The 20,897-nt window shown below is 38.8% G+C and overlaps 1 protein-coding gene across 2 annotated transcripts in view; it reads left to right on the top strand.

The window, feature by feature from the left end:
- Nucleotides 1-17,844, top strand: part of SLC36A4 (solute carrier family 36 member 4) — a 52,401-nt gene extending 34,557 nt beyond the window's left edge. For both annotated transcript variants that reach the window (XM_053561300.1, XM_053561301.1), the window contains 2 exons: nucleotides 7,915-8,084; nucleotides 17,308-17,844. In XM_053561300.1, the coding sequence (XP_053417275.1) occupies nucleotides 7,915-8,084; nucleotides 17,308-17,615 (478 nt within the window). In that variant the 3' untranslated portion in view covers nucleotides 17,616-17,844. The remainder of the gene's footprint in view (nucleotides 1-7,914; nucleotides 8,085-17,307) is intronic.
- The last annotated feature ends 3,053 nt before the right edge of the window (nucleotides 17,845-20,897 follow it).

Consider the following 20,897-nt stretch of genomic DNA (forward strand, 5'->3'; position numbering starts at 1 on the left):
ATCTAGTCACGAATCTGAATAACCATAGTTGTCTTATTTTTAAGCTTTGAATGAGGCCGGGCTCTTGGTAAGGATGTGAGTTAGTCCTCAATTAAGATGATGACTTGACAGGGCTAAACTGTCAAGATTCTCAACCTGAGTGTCATAAAGAGACCAAAAGGGAAAAAGTGGGTTTTCACGTTATTTCCAAGGTGGCTTCTGTATTCAACTTTGAGAGAAAGAGAATTAGTCAACAGCTTATTTCCCAAGTTGGTTTTTAAAAAATTTTAAGAAATCCATATCTGAAAATTTAGGTCAAGTATTGACTTGTTAGCCAATGTGGGGAAAATAATAAAAGCATTACACATTTTAAAATCCTGTTTTTAAAAATAATATTTTCACTAGAACTTTATTTTGTTTTCCCCCATAATGTGATTCTAAAGATTGATTGAAAAACGATTATTGAAAAATACATTTCTGCCTTTACTAATATAGTAAATTTCTTTGCTATCAGTATCTATCAGTGCAATAGATTTTCTTTTCAGACATGAAGCGTTTTATTCTTTGAAGTATTGTTAATATTTCTCATGTTTGATGGATGTAGTTTCTAAGAATTACCTATCCATACCCGTTGATTACTTAAATATTAATTTAATTAATATTTAATTGTTAGCCCATGTAACTTTAGTTTTATCTCAATAAAAATGTAATTGTACTTACATGCAAAATGTATTTTTATATGTTAAAAACACAAATGAAAAGATAATTAGAAAAGAATGTCCTTTTTAAAAACTAATAAACTAATAAGAATATTTATTTAATTCTCTACTCTCACATATCAGAGTATATGAAACAAGCATCTTCCAGTTATTTCACATATTTTCAGTAACTTGACCATATGTTTAACTTTTAAGCCTCAAGGTGAGAAATTACATTCTTAGCTCATTTTGAAATTAAGATTTTATTGTTTGTAGGCTTAAGGAGTTCCTTCTTTCCTAATTATGCTATACATTTTTAAATCCTTTCTTACTGTGCTTTTTTATTTCCTCTTACTTTGTGATGAATAGTGTTCTAGCAGGAGACTTACTGAATTTCTTTTTGCTTGGCAAGTTTAGACGACTGTTTATAATCCTTCTACTTTAAGTCTTACGACATCAGGAATAAGCTTAAAGCCTAAAAAATGTTGAAAGTTTTTCTTACTGAAAGTAGAATGTTTTATATCCTTTTAAAATGATTGCATTTTTTTCCTAAAAAGAAAATGCTTTTCTCTGTGCTTAGGACTCTGAGGTGGGAAGGGAGAAGATTGTGGCTGTTTGATGACATTTCTACTGAAAGGGGACAGGTGTTTATCACTGTGACACATTTAATCTGCTGTCTCCTTCATAGTTTGTTTCTTTTTTTTTTTTTTTTTATTGTTGGGGATTCATTGAGGGTACAATAAGCCAGGTTACACTGATTGCAGTTGTTAGGTAAAGTCCCTCTTGCAATCATGTCTTGCCCCCATAAAGTGTGACACACACCAAGGCCCCACCCACCTCCCTCCTTCCCTCTTTCTGTTCCCCCCCATAACCATAATTGTCATTAATTGTCCTCATATCAAAATTGAGTACATAGGATTCATGCTTCTCCATTCTTGTGATGCTTTACTAAGAATAATGTCTTCCACGTCCATCCAGGTTAATACGAAGGATGTAAAGTCTCCATTTTTTTTAATGGCTGAATAGTATTCCATGGTAGACATATACCACAGCTTGTTAATCCATTCCTGGATTGGTGGGCATTTAGGCTGTTTCCATATTTTGGCGATTGTAAATTGAGCTGCAATAAACAGTCTACTACAAGTGTCCTTATGATAAAAGGATTTTTTTCCTTCTGGGTAGATGCCCAGTAATGGGATTGCAGGATCAAATGGGAGGTCTAGCTTGAGTGCTTTGAGGTTTCTCCATACTCCCTTCCAGAAAGGTTGTACTAGTTTGCAGTCCCACCAGCAGTGTAAAAGTGTTCCCGTCTCTCCACATCCACGCCAGCATCTGCAGTTTTGAGATTTTGTGATGTGGGCCATTCTCACTGGGGTTAGATGATATCTCAGGGTTGTTTTGATTTGCATTTCTCTAATATATAGAGATGATGAACATTTTTTCATGTGTTTGTTAGCCATTCGTCTGTCGTCTTTAGAGAAAGTTCTATTCATGTCTCTTGCCCATTGATATAAGGGATTGTTGGCTTTTTTCATGTGGATTAATTTGAGTTCTCTATAGATCCTAGTTATTAAGCTTTTGTCTGATTGAAAATATGCAAATATCCTTTCCCATTGTGTAGGTTGTCTCTTTGCTTTGGTTATTGTCTCCTTAGCTGTACAGAAGCTTTTCAGTTTAATGAAGTCCCATTTGTTTATTTTTGTTGTAGTTGCAATTGCCATGGCAGTCTTCTTCATGAAGTCTTTCCCCAGGCCAATATCTTCCAGTGTTTTTCCTATGCTTTCTTGGAGGATTTTTATTGTTTCATGCCTTAAATTTAAGTCCTTTATCCATCTTGAATCAATTTTTGTGAGTGGGGAAAGGTGTGGGTCCAGTTTCAGTCTTTTACATGTAGACATCCAGTTCTCCCAACACCATTTATTGAATAGGGAGTCTTTCCCCCAAGGTATGTTCTTGTTTGGTTTATCAAAGATTAGGTGGTTGTAAGATGTTAGTTTCATTTCTTGGTTTTCAATTCGATTCCAAGTGTCTATGTCTCTGTTTTGTGCCAGTACCATGCTGTCTTGAGCACTATGGCTTTGTAGTACAGACTAAAATCTGGTATGCTGATGCTCCCAGCTTTATTTTTGTTACAGAGAACTGCCTTAGCTATACGGGTTTTTTTCCGGTTCCATACAAAACGCAGAATCATTTTTTCCAAATCTTGAAACTACGATGTTGGTATTTTGATAGGAATGGCATTGAATAGGTAGATTGCTTTGGGAAGTATAGACATTTTAACAATGTTGATTATTCCCATCCATGAGCATGGTATGTTCTTCCATTTGTTAATATCCTCTGCTATTTCCTTTCTGAGGAGTTCATAGTTTTCTTTATAGAGGTCCTTCACCTCCTTCGTTAGGTATATTCCTAGGTATTTCATTTTCTTTGAGACTATGGTGAAGGGAGTTGTGTCCTTAATTAGCTTTTCATCTTGACTGTTATTGGTGTACACAAAGGCTACTGACTTGTGGACATTGATTTTATATCCTGAAACATTACTGTATTTTTTGATGACTTCTAGGAGTCTTGTGGTTGAGTCTTTGGGGTTCTCTAAGTATAAGATCATGTCGTCAGCAAAAAGGGAGAGTTTGACCTCCTCTGCTCCCATTTGGATTCCCTTTATTTCCTTTGTCTTGCCTAATTGTATTGGATAGAACTTCCAGCACTACGTTGAATAGTAAAGGTGACAGAGTACAACCTTGTCTGGTTCCAGTTCTAAGAGGAAAAGCTTTCAGTTTTACTCCATTCAGTAAAATATTGGCTGTGGGTTTGTCATAGATAGCTTCAATCAGTTTTAGAAATGTGCCACCTATGCCTATACTCTTCAGTGTTCTAATTAGAAAAGGATGCTGGATTTTATCAAATGCTTTTTCTGCATCTATTGAGAGGATCATGTGATCTTTATTTTTGCCTCTGTTAATATGGTGGATAACGTTTATAGACTTGCGTATGTTAAACCAGCCTTGCATCTCTGGGATGAAGCCTACTTGATGATGATGAATGACTTTTTTGATGATAAGCTGTAATCTATTGGCTAGGATTTTGTTGAGAATTTTCGCGTCTATGTTCATGAGTGAGATTGGTCTGAAATTCTCCTTTTTGTTTGGGTCTTTTCCTGGTTTTGGTATCAGGGTGATGTTGGCTTCATAGAATGTGTTGGGGAAGATTCCTTCTTCCTCAATTTTTTGGAATAATTTCTGCAGTACAGGAATAAGCTCTTCCTTGAAGGTTTGATAGAATTCTGGTGTGAAGCCATCTGGACCAGGGCATTTTTTGGTTGGAAGATTTTTTATTGTTTCTTTGATCTCAGTGCTTGAAATTGGTCTGTTCAGGAGCTCTATTTCTTCCTGGCTGAGTCTAGGGAGAGGGTGTGATTCCAAATATTGATCCATTTCCTTCACATTGTCAAATTTCTGGGCATAGAGTTTCTGGTAGTATTCAGAGATGATCTCTTGTATCTCTGTGGGATCAGTTGTTATTTCCCCTTTATCATTTCTGATTGAGGTTACTAGAGATTTTACTTTTCTATTCCTCGTTAGTCTGGTCAATGGTTTATCTATTTTATTTATTTTTTCAAAAAACCAACTCCTTGTTTCATTAATTTTCTGAATGATTCTTTTGTTTTCAATTTCATTGATCTCTGATTTGATTTTGGATATTTCTTTTCTTCTACTGAGTTTAGGCTTAGATTGTTCTTCTTTTTCCAATTCCATAAGATCTCTTGTGAGATTGTTGATGTGCTCTCTTTCTGTTTTTCGAATGTAGGCATCTAAAGCGATGAATTTTCCTCTCAAAACTGCTTTCGCAGTATCCCACAGGTTTTGGTAGCTTGTGTCTTCATTGTTGTTATGCTCAAGGAAGTTAATGATTTCCTGTTTTATTTCTTCCTGCACCCATCTGTTATTCAACAGAAGATTGTTTAGTTTCCATGCCTTTGGGTGGAGTCGAGTATTTTTGTTAGAGTTGAGTTCCACCTTTAGTGCCTTATGGTCTGAGAAGATAGAAGGTAAAATTTCAATTCTTTTGATTCTGTTGATAATTGTTTTGTGTCCCAGGATATGATCAATTTTGGAGAATGTTCCATGGGGTGATGAGAAGAATGTATATTCTTTATCTTTGGGATGGAGTGTTCTATATGCGTCTATCAAGCACAGTTGTTCTAGGGTCTCATTTAAATCTCTTATATCCTTGTTTAATTTCTGTTTAGAGGATCTGTCCAGCTGTGTAAGAGGAGTGTTAAGGTCCCCTGTTATTATGGTATTATCAGATATCATATTGCTCAGACTGAGTAAGGTCTGTTTCAAGAATCTGGGAGCATTTAAATTGGGTGCATAGATACTTAGAATTGAAATGTCTTCTTGTTGTATTTTTCCCTTGACCAATATAAAGTGACCATCTTTGTCTTTTTTGACTTTAGTTGCTTTAAATCCACATGTATCTGAAAATAAGATTGCAACTCCTCTTTTCTTCTGAATTCCATTTGCCTGAAAAATTGTCTTCCAACCCTTGACTCGGAGCTTTAATTTGTCTTTTGAAGCCAGGTGTGTTTCTTGTAGACAGCAAATGGATGTCTTGTGTTTTTTAATCCAGTCAACCAATCTATGTCTCTTCAGTGGGGAATTCAAGCTATTGACATTTATTGAGATAATTGATAAGTGTGATAGTATTCTATTTGTCTTATTTGGTGAGAGTCCATTGCTTAGTTTTATCTTTTGCATCAGTGTGGAGGTTAGGTTCTGTCCTTTAATTTCTGAGTTCTTACTTTGCTGCTGATCCATTGTGGTGGTCAGTGTGCAGAACAGGTTGAAGTATTTCCTGTAGAGCTGGTCTTGTTGTGGTGAATTTCCGCAAAGTTTGTATATCCGTAAATGATTTGATTTCTCCGTCAATTTTGAGGCTTAGCTTAGCAGGGTACAGAATTCTGGGCTGGAAATTGTTCTGTTTAAGTAGATTAAAGTTAGATGACCATTGTCTTCTTGCTTGGAAAGTTTCATTGGAGAAGTCTGCGGTCACTCTGATGGATTTGCCCCTGTAGGTCAACTGGCTCTTACTCCTGGCAGCCTGCAGAATCTTTTCTTTTGTCTTGACTTTGGACAGGTTCATCACAATGTGTCTTGGAGAAGCTCGGTTAGAGTTGAGGCGACCTGGGGTCCGATAGCCCTCTGAAAGCAGTGTGTCAGAATCTTTGGTGATATTTGGGAAATTTTCTTTTATAATATTTTCTAGTATGGCTTCCATTCCTCTGGGGCATTCTTCTTCACCTTCTGGAATTCCTATAACTCGTATGTTGGAACGCTTCATAAAGTCCCATAATTCTGACAGTGAACGTTCTGCTTTCTCTCTCTTCTTTTCTGCCTCTTTTACTATCTGAGTTATCTCAAGAACTTTGTCTTCTACCTCTGAAATTCTTTCTTCTGCGTGGTCTAACCTGTTGCTGATACTTTCCATTGCATCTTTAAGTTCCCTGATTGACTGTTTCATTTCCTTCAGCTCTGCTATATCCTTTTTATATTCTTCATATCGTTCATCTCTGATTTGATTCTGTTTTTGGATTTCCTTTTGGTTATTTTCCACTTTATTAGCAGTTTCCTTCATTGTTTCCATCATTTCTTTCATTGTTTTCAACATGTGTATTCTAAATTCCCTTTCTGTCATTCCTAACATTTCTGTATAGGTGGAATCCTCTGCAGTAGCTACTTCATGGTCCCTTGGTGGGGTTGTTCTGGACTGGTTCTTCATGTTGCCTGGAGTTTTCTGCTGATTCTTCCTGATGAGTGATTTCTTTTATCTGTTTCCTTGCCCTAATTTTCCTTTCACTTCCTCTTGCTCTTTAAGTTCTCGTGCCTGTGGAAGTTGCGGGTGGGTTTAGACGGATTGAAGACACGTGACCACTTGCCAGTTTTCCACTGTTTTAGTCCTCCTCTTGGGGTCCAGAAGTCTCTCGCTGATTCCCTGTATCCTCTCAGGGGTGATGGTAGGCAGATCCCACCAGCCAGAGATGCCTGGAGTCCTATCTCCCCAGGATAGTTTGTTTCTTAAAAAATACAAGAGTGATTGAGTTTTTATTCTGATTGTTATATTTAAATTAAAAAACAACAACAACACATTATCTGCAACCCAAGGGAATAAGTTCTCTATAACGTTCCTTCTTCAGTTTCTTACAACTTCACAGTTTCTCTCCATGTCATTATCAACATTTAAAAAGTCTTCTGCAGGCATAAGAAATTTGCTGAAGTCTTTATTAAGACATGCATGATAAGTTTTGACAGCAGGTTGTCTACAAGATATTAATCTAAAGATATTTATAAAGGTGAAAATTGAGCTTCTTTAAAGCCCTGGGCATTAAAGCGGTAAGTTTACTCAGAAGAGAAAACCACCACCTAACCCACAACTACTTTAATATGAAGTAGCATGTGTAATTTACAGAACTTTGAACTTGAAACCATTCAGATGCCCTCCTTTCAGACTTCAGACCCATGACATTTCTGCAACTAATGACATACCCTACTAAAATTTTCAACCAGAGAGAACTGTCGCAAGGGTGTTCAACTGATGGCCCCTGACCTACCACGATTATGTGAGAATTGCCTTGTTTATCTGTCGTGTTTGATATTGTAAAAATTATACACAGACTTTTTTTTTGATTCTTCAATTTTCATTTGTGTGTGTGTGTGTGTGTGTGTGCATTTAATGTATGGCTCAAGACAACTCTTCTTCCTCCACTGTGGAACAGAGAAGAAAAAAGGTTGGACACCCCTGATTGAATTGAATCGATGAGTTTCTTTTCTCCATAAAGATCGGTGAGGGTGTGACTCAAGATTTTAAAGACATACAGTAGCTCACATTTTTAAAAGAAAGTTGAGAAAACATTACCTCTACCTAGGCTGAACCTAACCTTTCAAACATTAGCTTAGCCCAGAATGAAGTCTTTCCAGAATACTTTTCAAGCATTGGCATGCTGTGTTCAAGCCATCCGGACTCATCAAATAAATTGTCCATAGATCACCTAGAAATAGAGTCAGTGAAGATCAGGTGGGATTTTTTTTGGCAAACAAGCATTTTTAGTTAGTAAGGTTCTGGCTTAAGTTTGTGTTCTAGATTTCTTATTTATCTTAACATTAAAAGTAAAAAGAAAGAACGTTACATCCTTAACATTCATTAGGAATGACTAAATTTTGAAATCTTTTTTCAACAGGTTATATCAATCAGTGAAAATTCTGTATTCCTTTGGGATTTTTGTGACCTATTCGATTCAGTTCTATGTTCCTGCAGAGATTATTATCCCTGTAATGACATCTAAATTTCATGCTAAGTGGAAGCAAATTGGTGAATTTGGAGTGAGGTCCTTCTTGGTCAGTATTACTTGTAAGTACCACTGTATATTTATATCCTAATAATTCTTTGGTGCTGAATTTCTTTTTTAAAACAATAGTCACTTAAAGAATGTTTTTCAGTATTTTAAAAACAGTTACGTTTACCCATCTGGGATACTTTCTGGGTTAAAATTCTGTTTTTCTACTACCATGTAGTTAAAAAACACAAGACCCTATCATACTTACTTAATCTTATTACTTTGAAAATGATATTAGTGGTGATTAAAATCAGATATACAAGAGACCCCTGACACTGTCGATAAAACATTTCATTTTGGTTCTAGTTTCTCTTATATTTTTATTTCTACTAACTTTTGTATATTTAGCAGTTTAATTCTCTTTGACCACTTCCAAGAGTGGGTTTTATTTTATTTGTGTTGGTCTTTAATAATTTCAGTGGCTTATTTTCTTTTAAAGTATCATTTGAAGGAGTGCGTATAATCTCTTACTAAGGTTTCACATCATAAAATGCTTTCTCAAGGTAGCATTAATAACAGGCACTTTATGGAGATGGAGCTGAGCTGGTGTAGAGGGAAGAGTGTGTGTTTGGAGTCACACAGACCTGGGGATTTACGCTCACGCTCACCACTTTCCTCAACTGTGAAATGAAAATAAATCATCCTTATGGCATGTTTGTGGGATTTAAAAATAATGATAACAGAGTAGCTGGGAGTTATGACCATCGTTGTCACCATTATTATAATGACAATATGAGGATGACTGTATCACTGAACTAACCTGGTGTGGCCCAGACTGATGCCAGGGACCAGATTACTAGTGACTTGGGGAACAAGCAGCTTTGGAGATTCTGTGTGTAAAGTATTAATAACCATCTCATACCCTTCAAGGTTGGAGAATGGTAGAACGGGAAATTTTGGCCAACTCTGTCAATTGCATTGAGTAGCTTGGAATAGAGCTTGTGCCTAGTTTTAAAGAATATGTGTATTACATTTTGTTTGAAAAGAGAAACGAAAGTCTGGAAAAAGTAGATAAAACTTATTTTTGAAGTAATTATTTAAATGAATTGTATCACTGATAAGGGAAATCACTGAGGAGTGAAATCCATAACTTTAATTTTTTAACATTTCAGAATATTAAGTGAGCACTAATGTTTTTGGTTACATGGATTGTTTTGGTGGTGTTTGAGTCGTGGTTGTGAATAAGCTTCTTGTCCAGATGGTGTTCACTGTCCCTGTTAGGTAGGATTTCACCTCCCCTCCTCCCTGTCCGTCCCCTCCTCCCCGTCCGTCCCCTCCTTCCCTCCTCCCCTCCTCCCTGTCCGTCCCCTCCTCCCCTCCTCCCTGTCCGTCCCCTCCTCCCCTCCTCTCCTCCTCCCTGTCCGTCCCCTCCTCCCCTCCTCTCCTCCTCCCTGTCTGTCCCCTCCTCCCTGTCCATCCCCTCCTCCCCTACTCTCCTCCTCCCTGTCCGTCCCCTCCTCCCCGTCCGTCCCCTCCTCCCCTCCTCCCTGTCCGTCCCCTCCTCCCCTACTCTCCTCCTCCCTGTCCGTCCCCTCCTCCCCTCCTCTCCTCCTCCCTGTCCGTCCCCTCCTTCCCTCCTCCCCGTCCATCCCCTCCTTCCTGTCCGTCCCTTCCTTCCTGTCCATCCCCTCCTTCCTGTCTGTCCCCTCTTCTCCTCCTCCCCATGCATCCCCTCCTTCCCTCCTCCCCGTTTGTCCCTCCTTCGCTCCTCCCCTCCTCCCTGTCCGTCCCCTCCTCCCCTCCTCCCTGTGCCCTCCTCCCCTCCTCCCAGTCCGTCCCCTCCTCCCCTCCTCTCCTCCTCCCTGTCCATCCCCTCCTCCCCTCCTCCCTGTCCGTCCCCTCCTTCCTGTCCATCCCCTCCTTCCTGTCTATCCCGTCTTTCCCTCTTCCCCTCCTTCCTGTCTATCCCCTCTTTCCCTCTTCCCCTCCTTCCTGTCCGTCCCCTTCTTCCCTCTTCCCCTCCTCCCCATCCGTCCCCTCCTTCCCTCCTTCCATCCTCCCTGTCCCCTCCTCCCCATCCGTCCCCTCCTTCCTGTCCATCCCCTCCTTCCTGTCTATCCCCTCTTTCCCTCTTCCCCTCCTTCCTGTCCGTCCCCTTCTTCCCTCTTCCCCTCCTCCCCATCCGTCCCCTCCTCCCATCCTCCCTGTCCCCTCCTCTCCTCCTCCTGTCCTCCCTGTCCCCTCCTCCCGTCCTCCCTGTCCCCTCCTCCCCTCCTCCCTGTCCCCTCCTCCCGTCCTCCCTGTCCCCTCCTCCCCTCCTCCTTGCTTGATTTCCGCTGAGTTTCACTTCCCTGTGTCATGTGTGCTCATCAGTTAGTTCCAGTTTAATATCAAGTACATGCAGTGTTTGTTTTTCCATTCTTTGGATACTTCACTCAAGGTGTTTATTGCCAGTTTCATCCAAATTATTGCAAAAGGCATTAATTCATCTTTTTTATGGCTGAGTAGTGCTCCATAGTATGTGTTTACTACATTTTATTTATCATGGACACTTGGGTTGATTTTACATCTTTGCATTTGTGAATTTTACTATAATGAACATTCAAGGACAGGCGTCTTTTGGATAAAATAATTTCCTTTTCTTTGGGTAGTTGCCTAGTAGTGGGGTTGATGGATTGAACCATAGGTCTGCTTTTATGAATAGTTCTTCGAGGAATCTCCATACTGTTTTCCATAGATGCTGTATTAATTGTCAGTCCCAACAACAGTATATAAGTGTTTCTTTTTCTCTGCATCCATGGATATTCCTGTTGTCTTTAGACTTTTTAATAAGAGCTGTTCTAATAGGGGTAAGATGATATATCACTGTGGTTTTAATTTGTATTTCTCCAGTGATCAGTGATGTTGAACATTTTTTCATATGTTGGTTGGCCGTTTGTCTATCTTGTGTTAAGAAGCTTCTGTTCATGTATTTTGCCCACCTCAATGGGGTTGTTTTGTGTTTTCCTTGCTAATTTGTTTGAGTTCTTTGCAGATTCTAGATAATAGCCCTTTATCAGCTGTGTACTTTGGGAATATTTTCTTCCATTCTGTAGGTTGTCTATTTGCTCTGTTAATTATTTCTTAAGCTGTGCAGTTTTTTAATTTAATCAGGTCTCATCTGTTTATTTTTACTGTTGCTATTGTTGCCTTTGGGGTTTAGTCAGAAACTTTGCCTAGGCTGATATCTAGAAAAGGTTTTTCTCTGTTTTCGTTGAGAATTCTTACGGTTTCATGCCTTATATTTAAATCTTTTATCCATCTTGAGTTGATGTTTGGGAGTGGTGAGCGATATGGATCCTGTTTTGTTCTGCATGTGGCTGTCCAGTTTCCCCAGCACCCTTTATTGAATGGGGCTTCTTTCCCTGTGTATATTGTTCTCTGCTTTGTCAAAGGTCAGTTGGTTGGACAAAGATGGTTTTATATGTGGGTTCTCTGTTCTGTTCCATTGGTCTATATCTCAATTATTGTACTAATACCGTGCTGTTTTGGTACTAAAGGCTTATAGTACAGTTTGAAGTCTGGTAATGTGATGCCTCCAGATTTGTTCTTTTTTGCTTAAGTTTGTTTTGGCTATTTGGGTTCTTTTCTGGTTCCAAATGAAGCATAGAATTTTTTTTCGAGGTTTATGCACAATGGCTTTGGTAACTTGATGTGGATTACATCAAATTTGTAAAGCACTTTGGGTAGTATGGGTATTTTCTCATTTCTACCTATCCATGAGCATGGTATGCTTTTCCATTTTTTTGTTTTGTTTTGTTTTGTTTTGAGACAGTGTCATGGCGTGACAGCTCACAACAACTTCAGACTCTTAAGCTTAAGCGATTCTCTTGTCCCAGCCTCCCAGGTAGCTGGCATTACAGGTGTCCACCACAATGCCTGCCTAATTTTTTGTTGGAGTTGTCATTGTTGTTCAGCAGGCCTGGCCCAGGCTGGGCTCAAACCCTCCAGCCTCGGTGCATGTGGGCGCCGAGCCTTTTCCATTTGTTTGTTATCTTCTTTGATTTCTTTCCTCAGAGTTTCATAGTTCTCCTTGTAGAGATCTCTCACCTCCTTGGTTAAGTATATTCAGAGGTATTTGGTTTTCTTTGTAACGGTTGTGAATAGTACTCAGTCTTTGACTGGACTCTTGGCTTGACTGTTATTGGTGTATAGGAACGGTACTGATTTGGGGTTTTTGGGGTTTCCTTGGTATAAGATCACATCATCAGTAAAAAGCAAATAGTCTGATCTCATCTTTCCTGATTGGGTACCTTTTCTTTCTTTCTGTTGCCTGATTGCTCTGGCCAGCACTACGTGGATAGAAGGGGTGACAGTGGGCACCCTGGTCTTGTTCTGGTTCTTAGGGGACATGCTTTCCACTTTTCCTCATCCAGTTTGATGCTGGCTGTGGGTCTGTCATCTATGACTTTCACAATTTTGAGGTATATTCCTTCTATGCCTTGCTGTTGAGAGTTTTTGTCATAAAAGGGTGCTAGATTTTGTCAGATGCTTTTTTTCATCTAATCAGATCACCATGGTCTTTGTTTTTGCTTCTGTTCATGTGGTGAATCACATGTACTGATTCATATGTCGAACCATTCTTGCATCCCTGGGATGAACTGCACTTGGTCCTTGGGGGATTTTTTTGATGGGCTGTTGAATTCAGTTTGCTAGTATTTTATTTAGGATTTTTGCATCTATATTTATAAGTGATTTGGTCTGTAATTTTCTTATTTTGTTATGTCCTTTTTTGGCTTTGGTATCCAGGCCATATTGGCTTCGTGGAATGAGTGAGGAAGAATTCCTTCCTTCTTGATGTTATGGAATAATTTCTACGGTATGGGTACCAGCTCTTGTACATCTGATAGATTTTGACTGTGAATCTATCTGGTTCAGGACTTTTTTTTTCTTTTTTGGAAGTTTTTTTTTTTTTATTACTACTTTAATCTTACTGCTTCTTATTGGTCTGTTCAGTTCTGTTTCTTTCTGATTGAGTCTTGGGAGGTTATACGTTTCCAGGAATTTGTCCATTTCCTCTAGGTTTTTAAATTTATGTTTGTAGAGGTTTTTGTATTATTTGTAGATGGTACTTTGTATTTATGTAGTATCACTTGTCATGTCTCCTTTTTAATTTCTGATTGAGCTTATTTGGGTCCTTTCTCTTCTATTCCTGGTTAATCAATAAGAGGTCTATCAGTTTTGTTTACCTTTTCAAAGAACCAACTTTTTGTTTTGTTGATCTTTTGTATTTTGATGTTGTTGTGCTTTTGTTTACTTCTTCCCTGGCCTTAGTTATTTCTTTTCTTCTGCTGTCTCTGGGTCTGGTTTACTCTTCCTTTTCTAGGTCCTGGAGGTGTGTAATTAGATCATTAGTTTGTAATCTTTCTTTCTGATACAGGCATTTAAGGCTTTGAATTTCCCCCTTAGGACTTCTTTTGCTGAATTCTGTATATTTGGATACCTCGCATCACGTTTGTCATTCAGTTCCAGGAATCTTCTGATTTCCATCTTAATTTCATCATTAATCCAATAATCATTCAGCAGCTGGTTAATTTCCATGACATTATGCATAGTTGAGTGTTTCTCTTGGAGTTGATTTCTGGTTTTATTCCACTGTGGTTGAGAGGCTACATGGCATGATTTCTGTGTTTCTCAATTTGTTGAGACATGTTTTATGGCCTCAGATATGGTCAGTCTTGGATAACGTTCCATGTACCAATAAGAAGAATGTATGTTCAGTTGTTTGGGGTAGAATATTATGTAAATGTCTGTTAGGCCCATTTATTCTAGAGTCCCGTTTGAGTCCATTGTTTTCTTATTTTCTGGTTGGATGTTCTGCCTATTTCTTTTCAGTGGGGTGTTGAAGACCCTGGCAATTATGATGCTGCCATTTCTCTCTTAACTTGGATCTAGTAGAATTTGCTTCACAAATTGGGGCTTTCCTGTGTTAGGTGCATAAATACTAGGTTTGTCATGTATTTCTGCTTAATTACTCTTTTTATAATTATGGTGACCATGTTTTTCTTTGTTTACTCTGGTTGATTTGAAGTCAGTTTTTTTCTGATATGAAAATGGCTATACCTGCTTTCTTTTGGTTTCCATTTGTATGGAGTGTTTTTTCCATCCCTTCACTTTGAGTCTGTAGGTTGGATCTTCCTGTAGCCTGCAGATATGTGGCTTGTATTTTTTTCATCCATTCAGCCAGCCTGTGTCTCTTGGGCATGCAAACTGGTTTAAATTTATATGTGGGATGCTGTTCTGTTCATCATGTTGGGTATGGTGTATTGCTTTGTTTATCCTCTCATGCTGTCGTTTTAAATGAGTTATGAGCTTTAGCTTTTGGGTGGTTTTACACTGGTAGGTGTCTACTGTGCTGATCCGTGCGTAATGCAGTTCTGAGTATTTCCTGTAGGGCAGGTCTTGTCCTGATTGATTGCCTCAGTGTTTGTGTGTCTAAAAAGTCTTATTTTTCTTTTCTATATGACACTTAGTTTTGCAGGATACAAAATTCTAGGCTTGCAGTTATTCTGTTTAAGAAGACTAAAGATGCGGCCCTAATGCCTTCTGGTTTGTTAGGTCTCCATGAGAAGTCTGCAAGTAGCCTGATGGGTTTTCCATTGTAAGTTACTTGATATTTTCACCTAATGGCTCTCAGGAGTTCCTTCTTTATCAAGTCTGATAACTGTATGTCTTGGTGATTGCCTCTTTCTAATGAATCTCCCAGATGTTTGTTGAGCTTCTTGCACCTAGATGTCTAAATCTCTAGCAAGACCAGGGAGATTATCCTCAGTTATTCCCTCAGATACATTTTCCAGCCCCAGTATGTTTTCTTCTTCAACCTCAGAGATGCTTATGATTCTTATATTTGGCTGTTTTACATAATCCCATATTTCTCATAGGATTTGTTTGTTCCTCTCGATTCTTTGTTCTTTATTTTTGATTGACCAGTTTAATTTGAAAAAGTCATCTTCAAGCTCTGAAATTGTTTCCTCTGCCCAAACTAGTCTATTCTTGAAGCTTTCCATTGTATTTTATATTTCCTTAAGTGAATTTTTCATTTCCAATTCAATTTTTTTTATTATGTCTATCTCTTTAGAAAATTTTTTATTTATTTCCAAAGTTGCTTTTCTGGTTTCTTTGAGTTGGTTCCCTGTTTCTTTTGAATTTCATTGAGCTTCCTTACAATCCATATTTGGAATTCTTTATCTCTTATTTAAATATTTTCATTTTGGTTGGGATCCATTGCTAGAGAGCTGGTGTGGCCATTTGGGGATATATTTTTCTTACTTCCAGAGTTCTTATGCTGATTCCTTCTCATCTGGAGTGGCTGTTGCTTCTCATTTTTGGATTTTCTTTTGTTTATATGGGCTGCCTCCACTCATAAGGGTGAGTTTTTAACATAATTTGGGTAAGAAGGTTTGGCTTTGTTTGTAGGTGCTTCGATGAGGTGTAGGTTGGATGGGTACCTTGGCTATGGATATCTTTAGTGTGGTGTTTTCATGAGTTGCTAGTTGTTTGTAGGCTGTAGCAGTGATGAGCTATGTGTGTGGCTGATTCCCTGTCTCACTTGGATGAGAAAGTGTAGAGGACGCCAAGAGCCAGAGGACCTGTGAGCAAGATGATTTGCAGCTGGGGGACAGACCCTCAGGTGATTCGGCCGCAGGTGCTTCTTGTGGAGAAAGCGCCCGAGCCCAGGGGGATCCTTAGTCATGTAGTCATTGTCTAACACTCCCCTCACCTGTCTTGTGCTTTGTGCTGTCTCAATAAAAGGCTAGTGCAGAGGTTGCTCTGGGCTACCCTTCAATCAAGGTTAGCCCACCTCCTGCAAGCTTGTACTTCTAATCCACATCACGCCTGGTTCCTTCCTGCAGGGATCGAGACCGGGGCCTTAGGGGCCACTAGGGGCTGCAACAAGAGAGGATATAAGTCTTTGAGATCCTTTTTCCGTTTCTAGCCCTGTGATCTTCTTAACTGTGTGAATTGTATTGGCATGCCTATTTAATCTCTGAGACAGCTAGTGGTGCTTGTGGGTGAGAATCAACCACACCCCTGTATGATTGAGTCAGTAAATGTAAAGAGTTGTGCAAATTGACTTCCCTGCCAGTAGGTGCCAATTGCTGGGAAGAACCAGTTGGATTGTTGTTTTTAGAACTATGACTGGCTCTTGCTCCTCAGGAGAAGCACTTGAATGCCCCAGGAGGGAGGTGGGGCCCTGGAACTTTGAAGTGACTCCTTATGCTCCACCACAGGAGAGGCAGGTAGGAGTTAGGCGATCCTGCTTTTAGGCTCCACAGAGTGGGTGAGGTAAGTGTCTTGCCAGGAGTTGATGGGCAGTCGCCAGGTTGCTGGGCAAAACTGCCAGGGAGGGGATGCAGGGCCCCACACAGAAGTCAGCTTGGTGGGAAGGAGCTCTTTAAGAATCCCAAGCTGCCTATCAGGAGCAGGTTTCCTCTTCTCCCTCATCCCTTGTCCTGTGGTCTTTTTGTGACACATGCTGGTAGGCAGGAGCTCAAACTAGCAGAACTCCCTGGCAGTGGCACTGTGGGCTGGGAATTGACCTGTCCAGGCTCCCGCCATGGGCTGACAGAGCAGCTTTCCTATGTGGGGGGGGTGGTCTCCGCCAGTGCACTATGGCTGGGACCTCTATGAAACTCTTTTCATTTCTGCCTATATGGGCTTGCTTGCCTTCCTCGTTCACAAACATCCCCTCCATGCCCCTGAGCAATGCGACTGAGTCCTGGGGGTACAGGATTTGGCCTATGTGCCTGTCCCTGGGTCTCTGAAAGTCAGTCCCTGACTGTGCAGGCAGGAGTGTGCTGGTCCCGAGTGGCCTAAGGTCTGCTCAAGCTGGTGTGATGTCCTTCCACGTCAGGTGTGCTCTGCTTTGATGGAGGAGGCATGTGAGCAGCACCTGGGAGGGCCTGAGAACTGGGACCCTTCAGTCCACTGCAGGCCTTTGAGAGGAAAGGTTTGAGCCCCATTCTCTGTGGAAGCCCTGGTATGGTGTTAACACCAGGAAAGGAGTAGTAGCCACTCCTGAGACCCTGGCTTAATTGTCTCTCTTGGCAACAGCAGGCAGGGGAGGTGCAGGGTGAGGAAAAAGTCTTAATGGAGCAAATCTAGCACTTCTCTGTCCCTCTCTCCAAAGGCAGCCCACCCGGAATCTCCAAGCTCTGGGGTCACATAGATCCGCTGAGACCCTCCAGCCCCTGTGGCTCCCACAGTCTGGGTCAGAGTATTCATTTTAAATAAGAAAAATATCTTTTCATTTTCTAGGTGCCGGAGCGATTCTTATTCCTCGTTTAGACATCGTGATTTCCTTTGTGGGAGCTGTGAGCAGCAGCACTTTGGCCCTGATTCTGCCACCTTTGGTTGAAATTCTTACATTTTCTAAGGAACATTACAATATATGGATGGTCTTGAAAAATATTTCCATAGCATTCACTGGAGTTGTTGGTTTCTTGTTAGGTACATATGTAACTATTGAAGAGATTCTTTATCCTTCTCCCAGAGTCCCAGCTGGAACGCCACAAAGTCCGTCTCTAAATTTGAGTGCAACCTGCTTAGCATCTGGTTTGAAATAGAAGCATAATTATGAGTCTTCTACTTTCGTCTCAATTCTGAAAATGCTTAAAGTAAGAACTAGTAAAATGCATTATCAAATGCTTAAAAATAGTACCACACTCTATTTTCTTTTGCCACAATATTAATATTTTGGCAGTAATTGCAATTCTTTACCAGTAGTGGTAAACTATAACAGATCCTTGGTTTTAAGTGGTAGCAATAATTTCAGAAAATTAAGTTTTACAAATTTATAAGAATCAAATCTAAAATGTAAAAAAGAATAAAAATACTTATTATTTATCTTAAGTAGACATGCTTTAAGCAAGATCTCTCTTTTATCCCCATGCTTACTCTTTTGCCACTCGGTTGACAACAGGATTTAAACAATAAGAGAATTAAATGAGTTCATGTGTAACCGAAGTCTTTCCCCCAGACCACCTCAGTGCATGCCAAAGTACACTTTTGTATAATGTATGAAAACTCAATTATGTTTTTATTAGCCAGATCCTAATGATTAGCCCCTGAAAGTATAGAAGATTCTCATTAACTATAACACAGGCTTCAGAAAATTTCAAAAACCAGAATTATTTTTACACAATACTATAATGGTAGTTGATCTTCATAATAATAATTGGGAGGCACTGTGCCAGATTCAGTAAAACTTGAAAAATGGACTTTAACAATTATCCAATACAACTCCCTTGTTTTTTTGCTGGAAGAAATGGAGGCCCAGAAAGGTTAAGTAACTTGGTCAGGACCCATTCAACCTTGAGTTCAAGAGAACCTGATCTTCTGACTCCCAGGCCAGGATTTTTTATTTCTCACATAATGTCCAAGAAAAAGAATAAATTATGTTCAGTTTGATATTAATGTTTTGTCTCTTTAATTATATCTGAATACTTTGCAAGATCTTTGATAGCATATGCAATCTGAGCAGAAACTTGGGGAAGCCTACATGGTGGCCAAACTGCAAACCTCAGCAAGGTAAGGAAGCAGTGTTCTTTTTAAACCGACTGGAGACCACGTGCTGGCAGAAACTGCTGGCTGGTAGAAGGGGCCCAGCTATGGTGTCTGTGGTTGGAGCTCTTTTTATTGTTTCTTACCTGTCCTGAGTTTTGTAGGTACCATATTCCTTAATGGCATAAAATAAATACCTTACAAAACATAGGATTTATGGATTCTTTCTAGGCCGGTGACTTTCCTTATCACAGCCTTTTATTGATCTGAATTGGTGGGAATAAAGAACTATAAAAGGATTCGTGCTTAGTAAAGTTGAGATAGTAGTAAAGTGTCTGCTAAATATTGAGACACTCCTGCCTTCTTCCAGAGAAATACCTTCTATTATTCCTTATTCTCCAAGCCTAGTTATTAACCAAAATAAAGAATCTCAGTCTGACAGGGAAGATGAAAATTATCAAGGTTAAAACATTAAGAATGTAATTATCTTCTGTTTTTTTTTTTTTTAATTTGTACTTTTAAACATGAACTTTCTCATCAGGCCAGTGTTCCTCTTATTTATAATACAACAAGCTGTCATCAAAATCACTGTCGTTTAAATATTCTCTGTTTCTATATGTAAATGTTAACTTAGTTCAAGTATTTTTTGCTTACATTGTTAGCCGGTCATCAAGTACAATCCTAAAGATATATCAGAAGCTTTATTTTGATATAAATTCATAAGAATCAAAACTTTTTTAAACATTTGCACTAAGTATCACTGACAATGTTGGTGATACTTTTCTATCAGTCCGTTAGACTGAGCTTCAGTCATACGAAGAGGATGCAGAGGAAGTAGGAAAAGTATCCTTCACTGAAACTAATGTTATATAATCTTGAATCTAAGAATAAATTAGATACTTAAAAAATGTGTAACTTGGCATAAAATGAGTTAAAATCATTACTTAATAGAAAACAGAATTAGGATTTTGTCAGCTATCCTCAGAAGATAATATATCTAGTCTCCATGTGATTTTAGTTTTCTACTTTCATTTATTTTTTATTTTCCTCATGGAATTCATCAAAGGCAATGAAATTTAAATAGTTGGTCATAGCAATAAATAAGTTTTAAAACGCAACACAAGCACCTATTGAGCCTCTTATCAACCAGTCTCTCTTATGTGATAAGATTGCCAAACCTACATTCAGGACCAAACTGCAAAACTACCAGTATTTTAAATACGAAAAGTTGAAATGAAGAAAAGAGAAACTAAAAATGGAGAAAGTACTTTTAATTCTTAACAAGAAACACTGTTTAGATGAAAAGTGTAAAAATGTACTTTAAGAATATTTGATGATAGATTTTATTTGCAAAATAATTAGTGGGTGATATTTGTTCTCTGAAAATTTAGTTTTAATGTGTCATAGAATTTTCTAAACATTTTCGGAGAAGATACTTTGATTGTATCAGCTGCTGCTTTTATTTTGAGCACCTCCGGGAGAAATGAGAGTGATTCACCTGTCAAGTTTTGTATCATCATCACATTACGGCTACAGTGATTTCAGCATATTGCTTGCCACCACAGTGAAGAACTCTTTTCTTAAAGACAGTCAGTTCCCTGAAAGCCTTTCTACTACTGGGGGTGGGAAGAAGAAAGCTGTATTTACCTCTGATGAGTTATGTTCTGAGTCCATTATTGTTTTCCTTCTCCCAAGAGTTTCAGCACTACCTGAGTTAACTGGTCAAAACTCTGGTTCTCGGACTTTAAAAAAAATTTTTTTAATCAGAGGATCGTCTTTTCCACAGGGCTAGATTTCTTCCCTATTAAAGAAACACAAAGTAGGGCTTTTTCTTGTGACCAGTTTAGATGGTGTTACCAAATAAAAACCAGTAGGGTATTACACATGAAATGCCATATTGCACTTACATATTTATAGTTTTATGACAATGTGCTTGTGAATTTCCTAACGGTGTCTAATCTTAGTAGTTTCATAATATGTATAGCTACATAAAACTCTTTAACTGCAGAGTACTATAAAATTTTATTTGAAATATTAATTAGAGTTATAAGTGCCATTTGTAGCTGTGGGAAAGCACAGGTGATACTGTGGCTGACCTGTGATCTCTTCACCACAGATTTCAGTATATCATCTGAATATGCTCATTTGCTGATAGAATATACCCAAATTAAGTGTTGATACATTATAGAGTTAATGAAATTAGTAAAATTATTTAAATAATACCAAAGGTTCAGTATTATCTGTTGAGAATAAAATAATCTGGTAAAAATATAAACCATTGACAATGTAAAAAGGTGAGTCTATTTTGATTTTTTTGGCCGTCTAGTCCTATTGTAAGAAAATTT

Source organism: Nycticebus coucang, chromosome 14 (genome assembly GCF_027406575.1).
Source record: "Nycticebus coucang isolate mNycCou1 chromosome 14, mNycCou1.pri, whole genome shotgun sequence".
Lineage (NCBI taxonomy): Eukaryota > Metazoa > Chordata > Mammalia > Primates > Lorisidae > Nycticebus > Nycticebus coucang.